At 55.7% G+C, this 15,990-nt stretch overlaps 4 protein-coding genes across 4 annotated transcripts; 2 read left to right on the plus strand and 2 right to left on the minus strand.

The window, feature by feature from the left end:
- Positions 1 to 309: 309 nt before the first annotated feature.
- Positions 310 to 6,132, plus strand: CAOG_06343 (hypothetical protein). Its single transcript, XM_004345042.2, has 3 exons — positions 310 to 623; positions 829 to 3,136; positions 3,230 to 6,132. The coding sequence occupies exons 1-3, from the start codon at positions 322 to 324 to the stop codon at positions 6,059 to 6,061; spliced, it is 5,442 nt and encodes a 1,813-aa protein (XP_004345092.2). The 5' UTR covers positions 310 to 321; the 3' UTR covers positions 6,062 to 6,132.
- On the minus strand, positions 6,117 to 10,092 carry CAOG_06344 (hypothetical protein). Its single transcript, XM_004345043.2, has 2 exons — positions 9,974 to 10,092; positions 6,117 to 9,287 (listed from the first exon to the last, which is right to left on the minus strand). Exons 1-2 carry the CDS (start codon positions 10,067 to 10,069, stop codon positions 6,318 to 6,320), a joined length of 3,066 nt encoding a protein of 1,021 aa, XP_004345093.1. The 5' UTR covers positions 10,070 to 10,092; the 3' UTR covers positions 6,117 to 6,317.
- Positions 10,093 to 10,284: 192 nt separating this feature from the next.
- CAOG_06345 (hypothetical protein) lies at positions 10,285 to 11,526 on the plus strand. The gene is made up of 5 exons (XM_004345044.2): positions 10,285 to 10,594; positions 10,781 to 10,835; positions 10,944 to 11,015; positions 11,120 to 11,256; positions 11,352 to 11,526. The coding sequence occupies exons 1-5, from the start codon at positions 10,347 to 10,349 to the stop codon at positions 11,470 to 11,472; spliced, it is 633 nt and encodes a 210-aa protein (XP_004345094.1). The 5' UTR covers positions 10,285 to 10,346; the 3' UTR covers positions 11,473 to 11,526.
- On the minus strand, positions 11,492 to 15,764 carry CAOG_06346 (hypothetical protein). The gene is made up of 7 exons (XM_004345045.2): positions 13,089 to 15,764; positions 12,723 to 12,975; positions 12,550 to 12,633; positions 12,314 to 12,461; positions 12,085 to 12,230; positions 11,874 to 11,996; positions 11,492 to 11,788 (listed from the first exon to the last, which is right to left on the minus strand). Exons 1-7 carry the CDS (start codon positions 15,662 to 15,664, stop codon positions 11,564 to 11,566), a joined length of 3,555 nt encoding a protein of 1,184 aa, XP_004345095.1. The 5' UTR covers positions 15,665 to 15,764; the 3' UTR covers positions 11,492 to 11,563.
- Between the last annotated feature and the right edge of the window lie 226 nt (positions 15,765 to 15,990).

Here is a 15,990-nt window from a genome sequence, read left to right on the forward strand (position 1 = left end):
TCATTGTTGTTCGGAAACCGAGCCGATGTGTCAAAAGAGCGTTGCGTTCATCTACTCTGAAGGGCTCAATAGTATCATTGGATGGGGGGGGGGGGAAGGTGTTGCCTGAAATGGAAATCCTGAAGTGGTCAGAGCGTTCTCTTTGCGCCAAAAACCCTTTTTGCTCAGACAAAGACTTTTCTCTGGTACACGCGCACCCAATTCCCCCCCCCCATCTGCTTCATCCAGGCTCACATCAACTCATCCAAGCGATCATTGTCAATTGTCAGCAGAGCATTGGAGCCCCGACGACCATTCTATTATTTTTGACTGAATCCAGCCATGATGCTCGCTCAGCTCCGACAGCTGCTCCAGCCAGTGTCGCGCAGCCAGATCGCCGCTTCAAACACCTCGAAACAACAGCGTGCCAGTGCATCCTCTGCAGACTCCACAACCGCAACCGCCGCTGGTCGGATCGCCCTGGCATGGCAGATTCTGAACGCCAATCCCAACGAGGTCGCAATGCCGCGCAGAGAGCTTGCCTTGCTCGACTGGGTCACACGCGAGCTCACCGTCCCACTGCACGCCACGGGGCACCACGCCACACCCGTCGTCGTTGTCGATGACGGCAGCAGCGACAGCAGGTGAGTTCCGACCATTTGTTCATGCATGTTTCCACGCGCGCTGCAGTACCATGTGGATGCACTGTCAGCACCAGCGAAATGCCACCAACCAGCTCAACCATCGCCAGCCCCACTCATCAGAAGAAGCATGTGCACTGAAACTCGACGAGAGATGGGCAGCGAGAACTCACTTGGATGCTTGTTGTGTTTCCAAATCCCAACACAGACAAACCGCCAATGCTGCTGCTGCTGCTGCTGCTGCGGGTGCATCAAGTTCCGCGACGACCGTCATGCCATACCACAGCGCAGAGTATTGGACATTCCTTGTCAGCGTCATTGATGCGATCGCGTCGGCGGGACTGTCTTCGACCAGTAGCAGCGCTCCTGCCGCTCCAAGCCTCGCTGGCGCCAATCGTGCCGCTGCCAGCTCCATCGTGATCAAGCCTCACTTGATGCAGTCGCTGCAAGGCGCAATCGACTTTATTCATGCCCGCGAGACGGTTGATGAAGCGTTGCTCGAGTCCGTCATGGTGGCATTCGACCGCCTCTTCGACCCTACTTCTGCAGTCGCGTTTCTGCCCAAGTTTGAGGTGTACTGCACATTCTTGGAGCGAGTGGCTTCTCTGGCTGTGGCCGAGTCGGCAGCGGTTCCATCTCGGCTCTTGCTCGCCGCCCTGAACGTTTTCGCGTCCATGCACCGACACCACGCAAACCAACGCAAACTATTCAGCACATTCATCCAAACGCTGCTGCCCAAACTAACTCTCCTATGGCATCGCTACGCGCTCTCCAGCTCGGCAGCAGACCTGGTCGACTCGACAGACAGCCTTGCTGCTGCCACCATCATCTCGATTATTTGCAGCGTGGTCTTCCACAAGGAGCACATCCCCTTGTTCCAGAACGGCCTGGTCTCGCGCTCCGTTGCCTCGTATACCTCCTCTCTGTTTGAGTTTGTTGCGACGCACATGCGCTCAGATGCCAATCCCAACTTGCACCAGGCAGTCAGCTTGCTCGTTCCCGAACTTCTCGCTGGCTTTGTCGATGCCGTCGTTGGTCGTCCCGGAGCCACAGCCGTCGCTCTGAGCGATGCCAAGGAGCGAAGATCCCTGTTCTTGTTCTTCCTCGAGCTGTATCAATGCTGCTGCGCTGATGCAAGCGCTGCCCAGGTCACGTCCGCTGCTGCTGCTGCTGAAAAGCCTTCGGCGGCTGGACGGCAAGGTCGGAACAATCGCAACCCAAAGCAAAAAGACCAGTCAGGGGCTGATACACCAATGCAGGTGGACTCTCTTCCTGACGCTGCTGCGGCTACTACCCGAACGCCAACGTTTGGACCACCCGCGTCGTGGGGCGAACATTTGAAGCTTGCTCACTCCCTACTCCTTGTCCTCGCTGCACGCGACGTGTATCAGATTGTTGCGGACAGCCATGTCGACGCCGAGCAGTTCACCTGGCTCAGCTCGCTTGCGAGCAGCGTTGGGTCACAGGCCATCAACAGCACCGCGGTCTACGACCGAACAGCCGAGGAACTTGCCAACATCATCTTGGTTTTCGACACTCTGCTTGGTCTCAACCACGCTATTGTTGAGCCTCACCTCGCGCACTTGTGGCACGCGCTGTCGCTTCAGCTCGAGCTGCATCGCAGCGACAACAACAACAACAACAACAACAACAACAACAACAGCGGCAGCGACGCGGATGCGGCGACCTCGCGCCCGGCCTCGTATTCTGCGTTTATTGCAAACTTGTTTGCGACATATACCAAGCTCCGCCAGCTGGACGTGCTTGTCGGCACCGTGCTGGCTGCTATCAATCTGCTCGCGGAAGCGCCGAGCTCTGCAACCACGCCCCTTCGGTTGAGGTGGCTTGGCGAGCACTTTCACTCCCACTTTGCCACCGCCATCCGCAGCTATCCCGCAGCTCGCTTTCCGCCGCTGTGGGAAATGGTTGTTGACTGGCTCCTTGAACGTGGATCGCTCCTTTTCGAGCTTCCAGAATCCTCGTCGTACACTTCCATTCCGCGTTCGGCGACAGTCGCATTCACGCTGTGCGCCTCCGCGCTCGAGACGATGATTGCGCACGTGCCAATCACGGATTTGACTGCCGATATCACGCTCGAGTGCGTGTCGACGTTGCGCTCCAAGATTCTTCGTCCGTTGTGCGCCACTCTGCGGGCGCTTCGACAATCACACCAAACTCTGCGCACCCCTTCTCGCGGTGGCGCGCAGCTCAAGCGCAGCGCCGATTCCGCTCTCGAGCCCGCCTCTACAAAGCGAGTCCGGGCGGCAGACCATTCCTCTCAGAGCGCCAATCCGCTCGCCAATGAGCTTGAGCAACGACTCTTGTGTGTTTACTTTTCGCTGCTCGACCGTCTAGCTCGCTGTGAGTATGCTTGTCATGTAGCACTGCTCCAAGGTGGCCAGTCATCCTTGATTGTGCTGCAAGGCTTTTACGAAACGGAAGAGGGCCGTCTCACCGCTCACGAGGTCGCCGCCGCGTGTGCTGATGCCAGTTGGATTCAAGTTTCTGTCTTTGGTGTAAGCTGTGGTGTTGATGCACGCCCTAGTGTAGTTGGGCCGAATCCGTCTCATTTTCTGATCTTTTTGTATTTCTCGTCCGTTGTTCTGCAGCAACAATTTGCTGCCGGTTGGATTCGATTGATCGATCTCGCCTCCACAGAGACCACCTGGGACCCGTCATTGGTCTCGGCCTTCCCAGTGATTAGCACCCTTCAAGACGAATTGGCTGCCTGGTCTCAATTCCTGATCGACAGCCTCCCGCAGGTTGCCGAGAACGCTGGCAACGCTCGCCGATGGGACGGACATCCCTCATCTGTGGACGCAAGCAACCGCCCGATGGCCACCATTGGCGCTATTGCCTCGGTTTTGCCAGTGTTCTCGTCGCGAAAACTGCTGTCCCAGATCGATAGTGTGGCACGCTTCATCAACAAACTGACGAGCTCGGCCAGCTTGTCGCCAACGAGCGCAGAAGGGTCGTCCGGTCAACTCGCCATGCGGCTGCTCAACGATCCAGCCTTCTCCGAGTTGACATTGTTGCATCACTCGCTCGTTGTTGCGTCGTGCACTCTGGCGTCCGAGCATCTGCTTGCCTTCGTCGCAAAGTGCGGTCGCTCGCCGGCCTCATCTGCCGCCCAGACAGCTGTTCGCAGCTTTGGCCTTGACACGCTCGACGACACTGCCGTGTCCCATTTTGTGGACGCACTCTATCCCTCTCGCCCAGCCGTCAATGTGCCTAGTGGTCGCAATGCAGGAATTGCAAAGGACATTGCCGCAGCCTGTGCCTCGTTGCAAGTACTCCGCCACCTGCCACTGGCTGCAACACAAGGAGAGCTGCAACAGCGTGTGCTTGCAGTGTTGCTTCCGCTCGACTGGCTGGCTGGTGCACTCGAGCTGGCAATTCCCACCGAAACCCGTGCATTTGTTCGAACTTTGACGGTGGAACTCTTCAATCTGATTGCCTGCCAGGGCCGTTGGGTGGAAGCCAGTGTCAAGTGGGCCACTTCTGCTGCTGCTGCACTGAGTGCGTCCGAGCCACTTCAGCTGCTCGAGCCGACCACACGCATCGTTGCCAACTCTGTCTCTCATCTGCTGTCGCAAACTTCGGCGGAAATGCAAGCCATCATGCGCACGCTGCTCGGCGTGGTGACTCTGGGCTGTGAACAAGACGCTGCCCGAATCGGCAAGGCAACAACTGCATCGCCGCGCTCGCTTCTTGTCGGGTTTGCCCTCGCGGATGTCGTCATCCGAGCCGTCACAGACCAGAAAGCCAGTGCGTCACACCAAAACGTCACATCGAGTGACACGCTGTCCAAGCACTTATTGCAACCCGTGGCGCACGTGCTAGTCTCTTCCATCAACGGCCTGCTGGCACGCACCACCTTGGCCAACGAGCGTGCTTATGAAGTCATTTACGTGTTGGAAGTGGCGGCCAGCTGGCTCAACAAGCGCATGTCCAGCGTCACCCCTGCTGCCGATTCGTCCTCGGCAAAGACCGTTCAAGTGGAAACGCTGATTACCATGTGCATTCAACTTGTCTGTCATCGTGTTTTGCACGCCGACGCTGCGTGGCTTGATCGGGCCGCTGAGCAAACCGAAACAATGGCGCAGCTCTCCGCTGCCTGCGATGCCATCTTTGCCTGCGCGCTCGCCTACAGCTCCAGCCTGCGTTCGAACGCTGGCCAGAGTGCAGCCTCGCTCGCGTTCGGACCGCTGCTGGCGTCTATTTTTGCTGTTGAGCTTCGTTGCGCCCCGGGCTTGCTGCGCGCCAATGTGTCGCCTGTTGGCGCCAACGTTGTTGCGCTCGGTTTGACGTGGGAGTATCTTGCCACTTCGGTTGATCAGGCTGATTTCTCTCTGGTTGTTAGTCTGTTTGTCGGCGAGCTGCAACGTCTGCCAGTGACCGTCGCTGAGTGGGAGGCGCCGCGCGTCGATCGAGTGCGTCGCGCCCTCGAATGTCTGCTCCGTGTGCTATCCACCAAGCTGCCGGAATCGTCGCGGCGCTATCTTCGCCGAAATTTGGAGACTCTGCTGGTTGAACTGTCGACCACAGCCAACCGCGTGCTCCAAGCGTTGCATCTGCCCGTTGGGCATGTTGCCAGCATTGTTGCGCCCCTTGTGTCGTTGCTGTGCACCGTGTTGAGTTGCGCGTCCCATCTTTCTGGCCTCGATGGTGTGCAGCTGAGCGCTCGCGATGGCTCGCTCTTCCTCGCTCTGGCGCAAGGCATTTCTCTGCAACGGCTTGCGCCCACATTCGCGCTCAGCATTCCCCTCAAGGCCAACCTCTCGACCTTGCCTTTGAGCTCTTCCACTGGGGTAACTGATGCAGCAGCCTCGTCGGTTCACTACGGGCTCGGCGCGTTCGCCGCCCTGCTTCACGCCAAGTACATGATTCTCTTCAACTTGCTCCGTCGCCACGCCTCCTCCATCTACGGAAATGTGCACATTCTTGTGCAGATTGTGCAGAGCTTTATTGACGATCTTTTGCGACGACTCGCAATGCACGGGCGAAATGTCCAGCTTTCCCTCGTGGATCACGATCGCCCGCACGTGTTTCAAGCGCAAGGCGATGGCCCGATTGAGCAACAGCCGTCAATCCTGCAAGCCGCGTTGCTGTCGGCCTTGGCCGAACAACCAGCAACGCTCATCTTCCGCGCTAGCATCGACGACGCTGCGCGTCTCATGGAAGAAGTTTCGGCCCACAAGGTGGCCATGTCCAAGTACGCGCCGTACCTGATCGCAAACTATCTGCAATCCGTGCGGCGCCATGGTCTTGATCACGAGTGTGCGCAACTTTTGGCTCGAGGAGTGTACAGCGTGATTGATCTCTGTGGCAAACACGAGCTTGCGTTGCTCCAAGCTGCCCTCGACGCTCCATCCCGCGCTCTGTTCAAGGGTATCTATGCCGACTATGGCACGTACCACAAGTACAGTGGCAAATATTAATTGCCATTTTGGTTGAGTTCGACTGCTTTGGGCTTTTTGGTGGAAGATGATTTCTGTAAAATAGAAGTTGTGTTTTTATTCTTTTTAAGTTTTTGTGTTGTTTTGCTTGATTTTTTTTGTTTTTGTGAGTGAATCACACATGGTTCTGATGTCGTTCAAAAATCAAAAAGACATAACATAACGCAGGAGATAGGGTACAGAACCAGGCCATAGCACCAAAAAAAAAAAAAAAAAGAGGATGCTAAAAAACCAAATTTTACAACCGCTGAATCTCGCGCCGATCCCAGTTGTCGTACTGTGTGCGGATCCAGCCAGCAAGTGACTTTCCAATGTCATACAGAATCGAGTTAAGGGTAGCGCCGGGAATGACATTGAAGGTCTTGTTGGAGACGCGCGCGCTGGTCGACACAAACTCTTGCAGCAGAGACGGAACAAGGACCTCGTCTTGGGAACCAACCCACATGGAGAAGGGCTTGTCCACATTCGCCAGGGCTTTGCGACCATCGTGCATGACAGCAGACTGAACGGCGTTGGAAGTGAGGGAAGTCACCAACGCAGACGGGTTGAGAGCATCTTGGAAGAAGGCTCGCGAGACCACGTCGGCAACGTCGTCATTCGACGACGAGTAGCCAGAGTCTTGGCTCGACCGCTTCATGCGCTGCCGTTCGATGGACTCGTCGGTCACTGACGTCGTCGACTCTGGCAGGGTCATGTCGCTCGTGTCCAACTTGCTCAGCTTGTGTGCCTGGAACGAGACGCGATGGCCGAGCGGCTGAATCATGGAACTGAAGGCACGCGCTGACATTCGGCCCGAAAACACATTGAGATACTTTTGGGCGTTCGGTGTCATGGCCTTGACAAGGAAGGGCGACACAAAAGCGTAGCCATCCACACGCTCGCGCTTGTCCCAGTTGGCGTAGTTGAGCACAATATTGCCACCAATACCATGGCCGACCAGGATCAGCGGGAGAGTCGCAGTCGCGTTCCAGCGAATCATGCGGACAAGGGTGCGGATGTCCTTCCAGATGGCGGTGGACGAGGGCGCGTCACCTCGCGGACCGCCGCTCATGCCGTTACCGCGACTGTCCATCAAGTAGGTGTTGACTCCGGCTTTGCTCAGCTGCTCGGCAACGACCATACGGTGGTAGCTGTTGAATCCCAAGCCGACGACAAAAAGCACAGTGGCTGTTTGCCGCGACGTTGGGGCGGCGGGGAAATACCGATAGGCAAGACGGATGCCATCGAACGCCTCGACGTAGTTGGCCGGGTGCGTGGCTTGCAGGCGTTGGGCGGCCTCGACGATCGGGTAGAAGGATGCCAGCGTGAGGTCGGGGAAGAGGGGACAGCTGTCGTTGACAACAGGAAGCGGAGTGGTCTCTGCGCTGGAGGACGAGCGAGTCGAGTCCATGGACGAGCCATGCGACGAGCCCATCGACGAGGATCGCGACGACCCGTTGCGCCAGCTGCTGGCCCGAGAATTCTTACCACCGTTGGACGACTTCCATGAAGCACCGCTGCCGGTGCGAGCAGCAGATGGGTGGGAGGGCGCAAAGTCGCTGCTCTGCGCCTCTGGCGAGTGGACGGAGAAGGAAAGGCGACGAGCTTCGTCGTCGTATGTCACGTCGTCGAAAAGCGTGGCAGTGTCTGCGCGGTCGTCCTCCTCATCACTGTCAGTGTCAACATCAGCCAAAGCGCCGCTTAGCATCTGGTGGATGGCATCCTCGTTGTCGAACGAATCAAACGTCCGGAGATCCCGGGGAGAATCGGTCGGGCTCTGCGGATCGGCTGCCGTGCCGTTGTTCGCGTGAAGACGGATTGCTCGGCGCAACATTGCCGCGCCGGCAGCACCCTTGCCCTCCTGAGCCACTCGTGAAAGTAGGGCGTTGCCATGGCGAGTAACAAGAAGTTGGCGGGTGCGCTCAAGCAGACGCTGCTGCGAGTTGACCAGCGACGCAAAAAAGGTCATTTGAACGAGATTGCGCTGCGCGACTTGGCCAGCGAGATGAGCCTTCCAAGGCTCCACGGTTGACGAATTGGCGATCGCCTCGAGCGCTTCAACTTGGGAACTCAGAGTCAGCGAGCGGCGAGACTCGGTTTCTGAGGAAGCGAGGCTCAGCGACGAGCCAGATGCGGACGAGGGCATGGACGAGGAAGAAGAAGAGGCAGTGCGGCTTGTAGTAGTAGTGGTAGTGGTGGTGGTGGTGGTGGTGGTGGTGGTACTCGGGGTCGTCGGCGTGGAGGAGGACGACTTTTTGCCGGCGGGGTTGGTGGGCGCCGGCGACAACGACACGTGCTCTGATTGCGCCGCTTTGAGGTAGAGGTCGCGACGAGCCTTTGCCGCTGCACACATGGCTGGACGCCGCAAAATGGATGTCACGCAAGGGGCTGACACCTTCTCTTGGACAACAGCAGGAGCTCCAGCCTTTGGGCGCGTTCCAATACCGAGACAAATGCGCAGCTTGCCCAGGACGATGCCTGTGGACTCTTCGACAAAGTAGAGAGTACGCTGGATTTGCAGCAGGTGCGTCTTTTGGTACTCACGCAGGAGCTTGGGTGGCAACAGCATGGAAATGTTGCACATGACGGGTTCGAGCTCGCCATGCTCGTTTCGCTCCAATTCAACAACGTTGCTGTCGGACTCGGTTTCGTTCTGGTCAAAGGACAAGGATGACGAGCTGGAGCCGTTGGACATGAAGGAGGCGTGGCGCTTGGAGGTGTCGCCCGTCACAGCGTCGACAGAGCCGTTGGTCATCGTCACCGCTGCAGCTGCGGCATGGTTTGCTGCGGCAACAAACGACGTTTGGACGGGAAAGGATGCGGGAGCGGAGCTGGACGAAGCGTCAACGCGCTGAATCGATGCCACGGAACACTTGTTGCGCATCTCCACCACATACGGCGCAGTCCGGCCCTCCAAATCGCCCAGGTTGATGAAACGAGCGAGAGCATCTTCCTTGCCCTGGGCGGCGCTCTTGATCAAGCCCGCAATATGGCTCTTCTTATCGGCAGTCACAATGCAAAACCCGTGAATGGTGCGGTGCGGAATGCGAAAGGACAGCTGCAGCGATGTCGGGCTGCCTTCGAAAATGGACGGCACGCCGTCTGGTTGTGTCATGTTGTGCAGTTTCAATTGCTGCGGATCGTAGATGAATGTCGATGCGGATTCGTCCTCCCACTTGGTGAATGCGACTTGGTGCAGCAAGAAGGACGTTGGTTCGTTGTTTTTGACCTGCAAAACATCAAAAACATTTGCAGCAACAACAACAAACAAACAAAAAGCAGAAAATAAGTGAGAATTGTAGTTGGCTCAAAATGTCGACAAATCTGAGAATGGCGGGGTTTTTTTTTCCTCTTTTTTTTTTTTTTTTTTTTTTTTTTTTTTTTTGAAGCCAAGAAACATTAAAAGCGCCGACATTTGAGTTTGTTGGCCCCATACGACCAAATGCCGCTCGTTTTTTCGCCCCCTTCGCGTGACTCTGAGCAATGCGTCCACAGCGCCATGGAGACTCATCCGTCCTGTCGAGAGGACAGCCGCGGGGGCCCGAGTCGTAACGCAAACGGAGCTTGGGGGGCTTGGACGAAGGTGGAGGAAAGGCCGAAAGCACGGAGACTTCAACGGGCAAAATGTACCCCCAGCGTTGTTGGCCCCTTCGTGTTGCCCCTCGCGCGTCATCGCGTCTCTGTGGCATTCGAAATAATCATCAACCCACTGGCCGGCCACCCTGGCAGCCGGCTTCGAAGGGCAGCACTCAGCTTCGAGCAGAGAAGCGGAAATGGAAAAGCGATGGGAAAACTCTATTTTCCGCACTCTCCACTCCAACTCTCTATGGGTCGTCCATTGAAGGAGCGGCACGAGCTGATATTCGTATGCTTGAGTTGTTCTGATGTGGCCGCCTGAGCCCAAGCAAAATTTACCATGAAGTTTGGCTTGAGCGACGTGACGGCCTGCAGCGTGATGCCTGGATGCGTCGATCCACTCGCGCGCAGAAACTCGAACGACAAGCGCACCATGTTGTTTGCACAAAGAAAAAAAAGACTGGATTTTTTTGCTTTTCGGCTGAGTCGCTTCGTTGAGTACGTGTGATGTAATAGCAATACTTTGTTGCAATGATGGCACAATATGGAACGACAAGTGTCTTTTGTCTCAATGTTTGGGCAGTCGCGCGGAAACAGTTCAAAAGCGGAGCAACGGAAGGTTTTCGACAAAAAGCCAGTCTTTTTTTTCTTATTTTTTGTATTTTTCAAAAACAAAAATCTCCGCGTTGCTTTTTCCGCTTCTGAGCAAAAGATGAACGTTGCATTGTATTCAACGCCGCGCTTTGGCGCTCTGAAGCACACGATACAAAGCGAGGAACAGCGCAACAGCAGTAGCGGCGATGATGTTGCACAGCCACCGTCATCACCCTCCAACAACAGCAGCCATCAGCATGAAGATGCGCAAGATTTGCTCTCGTTCGGCACCCACTGTGACGTCAAGGACTGCCGCCAGCTCGATTTCCTGCCATTCCGCTGCGACTCTTGCACACAAACATTCTGGTGAGTCTATGAGGAATTGTTGCTGAGTGATGGGACTTCAAAATGGAGCAACGAAAAGCCTCGATTCGAGAAACAAAAAAGGTTTCAAACTACAGAAGCGTTTTGGTCGTTCCAGCTCGTTCCATGTCGTAAACCTTTTCCATTCAATGCTCACCTTGCAACCCAAACATTTCGCATTTTGCTCAGCTTGGATCATCGAACGTACGAGTCTCACAAGTGCAGTGCCGCTCCCAATCAAGACGTCAGTAGTTGAATGTTCCAGAAATGGTTTTTGGGTTTTCGGGAAATGCTCGAGTCAGTCAAAGAAGCTAACACTGGATTTGCCCCCTGCCCCTACTGTCACTCGCAGATTCGAATTCCAGAATGTCCAAAGTGCCAGCAAAAGATTCAACGTCCGCGGGGATCCGATGCAGCCGCGCAGGTAAGGCGCCAAAAAAAATGCATGCGGTTCAACGCTGCTCAACGTTGACTCTTTCCTTTGCACGCACTAATCTTTCCCCCTGCACTCGAATACACCTCACGTAGATCCAAAAGCATATTGCAAGTGGGTGCCGAGACCTTGTACTCCTGGCCCCGCGACGCAAATGCAACCACAAGGGCTGCAAAAATACAGAAGCGCTATCGTTCAAGTGCAATCGATGCGAGCACCAGTTTTGTATCAAGTACGTATTGGGTGTATTTGCAATGGAAATGGACGTACAGTGCTCATTGCATGTTGACTGAACGATGCACAATTTGTATGGTGACCTGCTTGCAGACACATGCGAGTCCAGGACCACACCTGCTCAAGCCAAAGCATTCCTCCTTCTGGCAGCGACGCTCACCGACTTGCCAAGCCAGGACAGTCTGCCTTGAAACGAGCCATCACGGCGTACTGATTTTAATCGCTTGCTCATGTCTTGGTTTGTAGAATATACTGTATTATACTGTCTGCTCGCATTCTCCCACAAAGTTGAAGGAAATTCACGACTACTGCGATCGGGAAAGCTCTGAAAAGTACGACAAGAGGTCGGAAATGTTAAACTCGAGGGTAATTTGCGAGCCTGGATAGCACCGCCGAATCAGATCCTCGAACGACTTGTACTGTGCGAGGAATTGCTCTTGGACGGAACGCCACACGACCTGGAGCAGAGAGGCTTCCTCGGACAGGTGCTTTTGCACCTTTTGATAAATGTGCTCGAGACCTTTCTTGACCTGCGAACGTGAAATTCACAGCTTTGAGTTGGTTGAAGAACGTGTCGCATCGCACTCAATCTCGACACAACGGCCGTCGACAAACCTCTTTGCCAGGATATTCCTTGATAATCTTTTTCAACTCTTGCTTTGAGTACTTGACTTGGAAGCCAATTTCATCTTCTCGAATGCCTCCGTCAATTCCCTTTTGAACTCCTTCAAAGAATTTCTGTTCGTTCAAAGATTGAGCGGGCCACGAAAAAGCGCTGTTCCATCATCAAAGCGTTTTCAACATTGCAAAAAAAAGAGGCGCTTACACTCAGCTTCTCTAACGGCGAACCAAGAATGCTGGTGACATAGCCGTCAATGTTGTGCTTGTACTCTTGCTGCGCTTGCTTGCGGAAGGGCTCGATGCATGCAACCCGCTTCAGTGACATTTGCTGGAAGATTCCATGATAGTTTTCTGCCATTTCGGAAAGGACCAGCGAAATCAGTCAAGTTGTGTTGCTCAACGGTAAAGCGTGACAGAGCACTGTCGCGGCTTACCGAAGCGAACAACATCGCCGTGCTTGCAGTCAGAGGCAATGCGTTCAATGCCATCAAAGACAGCCTCGGCAATGGCGACAAACGCCGGATCGACTGACGACGCCTTTTTCCAGCCTTCAACCAGCAATTGCATTGTTGACACAAAGTCCTGATCCCCGTACAGCAATGACAGCTTCTTGATGAGTATATTCATTCATCCATATCAAGCAACCGTCACTTTCCAGTGCAATGCTCACCGTGAATTTGAGAACAAATGGCAAAACACCTGGTTTGGCCTTCTTGGTGGTCTTGGCATCTTCAATGTGTCGCTTTTGCTCGTCCTACAACCATGAAAGTGTGCATATGTGAGAATCAGATTTCCAAACGCGATCGGCCATCGCAGCAACAACACTGAGACTGCCACACGCACAATAAACTTGTCAAACTCGCGACGCGCCAGCTGGAAAATCCTCGTGAGCAATGCAGTCAAGAAATTACTCTTGCCGGCGTGCTCTTCAAGGCAACTGTCGACTTTGACCATCACAATCAACGTGTTGAAATGCTCGAGGCGGTTGCCCAAGTCCAGAAGCGACTGCAGCTCGCCTTCGAGCCACCCTTGCGTTTCGACGAGAATCGAGGTGATTCGCGGGTGCGTTTCGTGATGCGAGTCGACAACCATGCGGCTGTCAGAGTCCCCACATCAAAAAAAAAGGCATAGCCAAATAGAACGTGAGCTCTTTCCGAAAAAACACAAAGCAACACATACACCACCGCCCAAAAAACAATTCACCGTTACCTGGTCTCCTCGGCAGAACGCACGGAAGCGGTCGAACCAGTGCGCTTGTGTGACTTGCTTGGTGCACGGAGAGACGTGGCAGCAGGACTGCTGCCAGCGCTGCCAGTGCTGGTGCTGGAACTGTTGTCCGCGAGAGGCGAAGAAGCGTCGACATCAGAGATGCTGAGCCGCTTGTTGCCGCTCGAGTGACCCTCAGGAACACTCAGCAGACCGGCCATTGCGGATGACTGCGCAGGTTTGTCCTTGAGATCGAAAAACTCGAAAACGAACGCCTGCTCGGCCAAGACAAGGGGCACCACCAAGGCCAGCGCGCGATCGAAGGCTTGGTCAAAGCGAATGCGCTCCTTGGCACTTGATCCAGGCATCATTGGGATGAGCACCTCCTCGCCGTCGCGCGCATCTGCTGTAGAACTCGTGGTCGTCAACAGAGGTCCTCCGGAAGTCTGCACGTGTACTTTGAAGGAGAACTTTCCTGCTGCGCCCTTGGCACCGGCTTGCGCTGCGTGCCGGAGTTGCTCAAAGACCGCCTTGCCGTCATCCTTGTAAATGCGCCCGACCACTTGCATGTAGCTACGCGTCAGCGCCTCAAACTGTGCCGAATCTGTAGCCCGGAGCCACTTGAGCAGCGGAGTGTACATGAGCATGTTGCTGTGGCGATTCGAGTGGTTCCTTGCCATGGGAGCCGAGGCCGTTGGGGCAAATGGTGGAGCCGGTGCGCTGGCAGCCCCGGTGCTACTCACGATACTGGGTGCTGCCACGGGAAGCTGGAGCTGGTTGACCTGGTACTGCTGCAATGTCCGGGATGCCTCGATCCCAAGTGCTGCCACCATACTCGGGAGGACTGGCTCGAACGACTTTTGGGCATACATGCGCTCCATGAACTGAGCCAGTCGCTCGACAAACTTTTGCCTCAGCACGGCAAAGTACTTTCGCCGCTGCTTGACTGCGGTCATATTGGTGAGACCATTCAGGGCGCCCTCCTGATCAAAGATTCGGCGCAATCGGGCAGACGCAGTGATGGCCTTGCGCAAGTCACCAGCCATGGCCAAGTCGCCCGTTTCGAGCACGCTCAGCACGGACGGGTCGACGTCCAGTTCGTCGACGATGCCTTCAACGCGCGACTGGATGCTGCGGTAGTTTTCAGTCTGCACGCGGACAAAGCCATGTTTGGCCTCCATGGCTTCGACATTTTGGCGCAGCTTGTCGACCACGCCGTCATACTTGTCAATGAATGACTCGAGCCGGTCGAGCTCGGTCTGCGCGCGGTCAAAGTGGCCCACGAGCAGGTCGATTTGCATTTCGGAGGAGAGCAGCGCATGAATGTTGGCCGAGTCCAAGCCGTGGAGCTCGTGCTGGAGCTTGTCCATGAAGCCCTCGGCATCTGCCACAGCCGTCTCGTACGCTGACAAGAACGACTCCATGTCACGTTCCTCCTGCTCGTTGAGTTCGCGATCGTCCGCATTCGCTCCAGCCGACTCAAACATCAGATCGTCGTTGAGCAAGTCAAGCGCGACCGCAGCCGCATCATCCCCTTCGGCGTCCCCTGCCCCTTCCTCACTGGCGGACGGGCCGTTGCGCTTGCGGGAGCCAGGCGCACCGATACCGCGCCGCGCCATCGCACCGGCGGCTTGGTCGGGACTGAGCGCCAGGAAACTGATGGTGGACGGGTTGTCGAGGCCAATGTGGTCCCAGCCAGCCGTGCTCGAGACCTGCTGCTTGGTGACGTTCTTGAGCTGTGGCTTGGCAGCCAGGTAGCTCTTGCACAAGCGCCAGACGACGCCAATGAAGGCGTTGCGCTCGTCCGCCGTTTCGGCAGTGTACTTGAGCACAGTCTTGCTGCCCGAGCTCGTCATGACGATCGTGCTCGAATTCGGCGTGCCGCTCGAGCCGGTGCTTCCAACACTGGCAGCCGAGTGCATTGCACCGAGTCCTGCAGCAGCAGCATCGTCGTCGCGGTCCTTGTCCTTCAAACGACCAGTGCCGTCAAACTGGAGCGAGAATTCCCGCGCATCGATGCCCTCCGCCCTGCCGTCGATGATTCGGAGATCGCGCAGCATGAACTCCTTTGACTTCTTGAGCCTTGTGGCGTTCGCAGCCGAGCCGGCAGTCCCAGCAGCGGAGCCCGTTGCAGCCAACGCTGCGTTGTTGTTCGCCTCGTCCTCGTCCGCGTCGCCGCCGTCGTCGTCCGTTCCCGCGCCCAGTGTGGACGTATGTGCAGCCGCAGCCGCAGCAGCCTGCATCGCAGCCGCGCGCTTGCTCTTGTTGCCCTTGATGCGCGAGAAGACCTTTCCGCTCTCAGGACCGCCACCACTGCCGCCACTGCCGCCACTGCCACTGCCACTGCCACTGCCGCTGCCATCCTTGAGCGTCTTCTGCTTGACGACGACGAGCACTGGGACTGAGTCGTCGCGCATCGCAATCGCAGCAATCCGCGCCTTGTGCAGCCGTCCGCCCTTGCCAGACAGGCCCACTGACAGCCGGTCGAGCCGCTTGGCCGGCTTCATGACGCGCAGCCATGCAATCAGGCGCTCGTTGGGAGCAAACACCTCCCGTCTCAATCGTGCGCCAATGTCCATCAGAATACAGAGTGAAGGAGTGAAGGAGTAAGGAGTGAGAGCGTTGGATTGGGGATTTGTTGTTTGATCTCTGAGAAAACGAGCGAAAAAAAAAGCGACAAAAGAAAAAAGGGGAGTGGCGGATGTTGATCTCAGAATTTTATTCATCCACTTCCCAAAAAAGAGTTAGTTGCTTGATCGCCTTTCATCCAAATCAGAAGTTTCGCTCAGTTTCAACGATTCAGGTGTATGAACGAGTATCAGCGCTTTTCCTTCTCTTTGGATCACTAGTAGTACTGACGCTTACTTGTTTGTACATTTCATCTGAATCGAATCTAATATAAATC

This window comes from Capsaspora owczarzaki (assembly GCF_000151315.2).
Source record: "Capsaspora owczarzaki ATCC 30864 unplaced genomic scaffold supercont2.11, whole genome shotgun sequence".
NCBI lineage: Eukaryota > Filasterea > Ministeriida > Capsasporidae > Capsaspora > Capsaspora owczarzaki.

Bases quoted from the DNA above. Each gene is read 5' to 3' on its own strand.
- CAOG_06343 (XM_004345042.2), top strand. From the start codon at position 322: ATGATGCTCGCTCAGCTCCGACAGCTGCTCCAGCCAGTGTCGCGCAGC. The intron at 624-828 runs GTGAGTTCCGAC...ATCCCAACACAG, and splicing joins GACGGCAGCAGCGACAGCAG to ACAAACCGCCAATGCTGCTG. The intron at 3,137-3,229 runs GTAAGCTGTGGT...GTTGTTCTGCAG, and splicing joins TTCAAGTTTCTGTCTTTGGT to CAACAATTTGCTGCCGGTTG.
- CAOG_06344 (XM_004345043.2), bottom strand. From the start codon at position 10,069: ATGGTGCGCTTGTCGTTCGAGTTTCTGCGCGCGAGTGGATCGACGCAT. The intron at 9,288-9,973 runs GTAAATTTTGCT...GATGTTTTGCAG, and splicing joins CGCTCAAGCCAAACTTCATG to GTCAAAAACAACGAACCAAC.
- CAOG_06345 (XM_004345044.2), top strand. From the start codon at position 10,347: ATGAACGTTGCATTGTATTCAACGCCGCGCTTTGGCGCTCTGAAGCAC. The intron at 11,016-11,119 runs GTAAGGCGCCAA...CACCTCACGTAG, and splicing joins GATCCGATGCAGCCGCGCAG to ATCCAAAAGCATATTGCAAG. The intron at 11,257-11,351 runs GTACGTATTGGG...ACCTGCTTGCAG, and splicing joins GAGCACCAGTTTTGTATCAA to ACACATGCGAGTCCAGGACC.
- CAOG_06346 (XM_004345045.2), bottom strand. From the start codon at position 15,664: ATGGACATTGGCGCACGATTGAGACGGGAGGTGTTTGCTCCCAACGAG. The intron at 12,976-13,088 runs GTAACGGTGAAT...GGACTCTGACAG, and splicing joins CGTTCTGCCGAGGAGACCAG to CCGCATGGTTGTCGACTCGC. The intron at 12,231-12,313 runs GTAAGCCGCGAC...CCGAAATGGCAG, and splicing joins CGGCGATGTTGTTCGCTTCG to AAAACTATCATGGAATCTTC.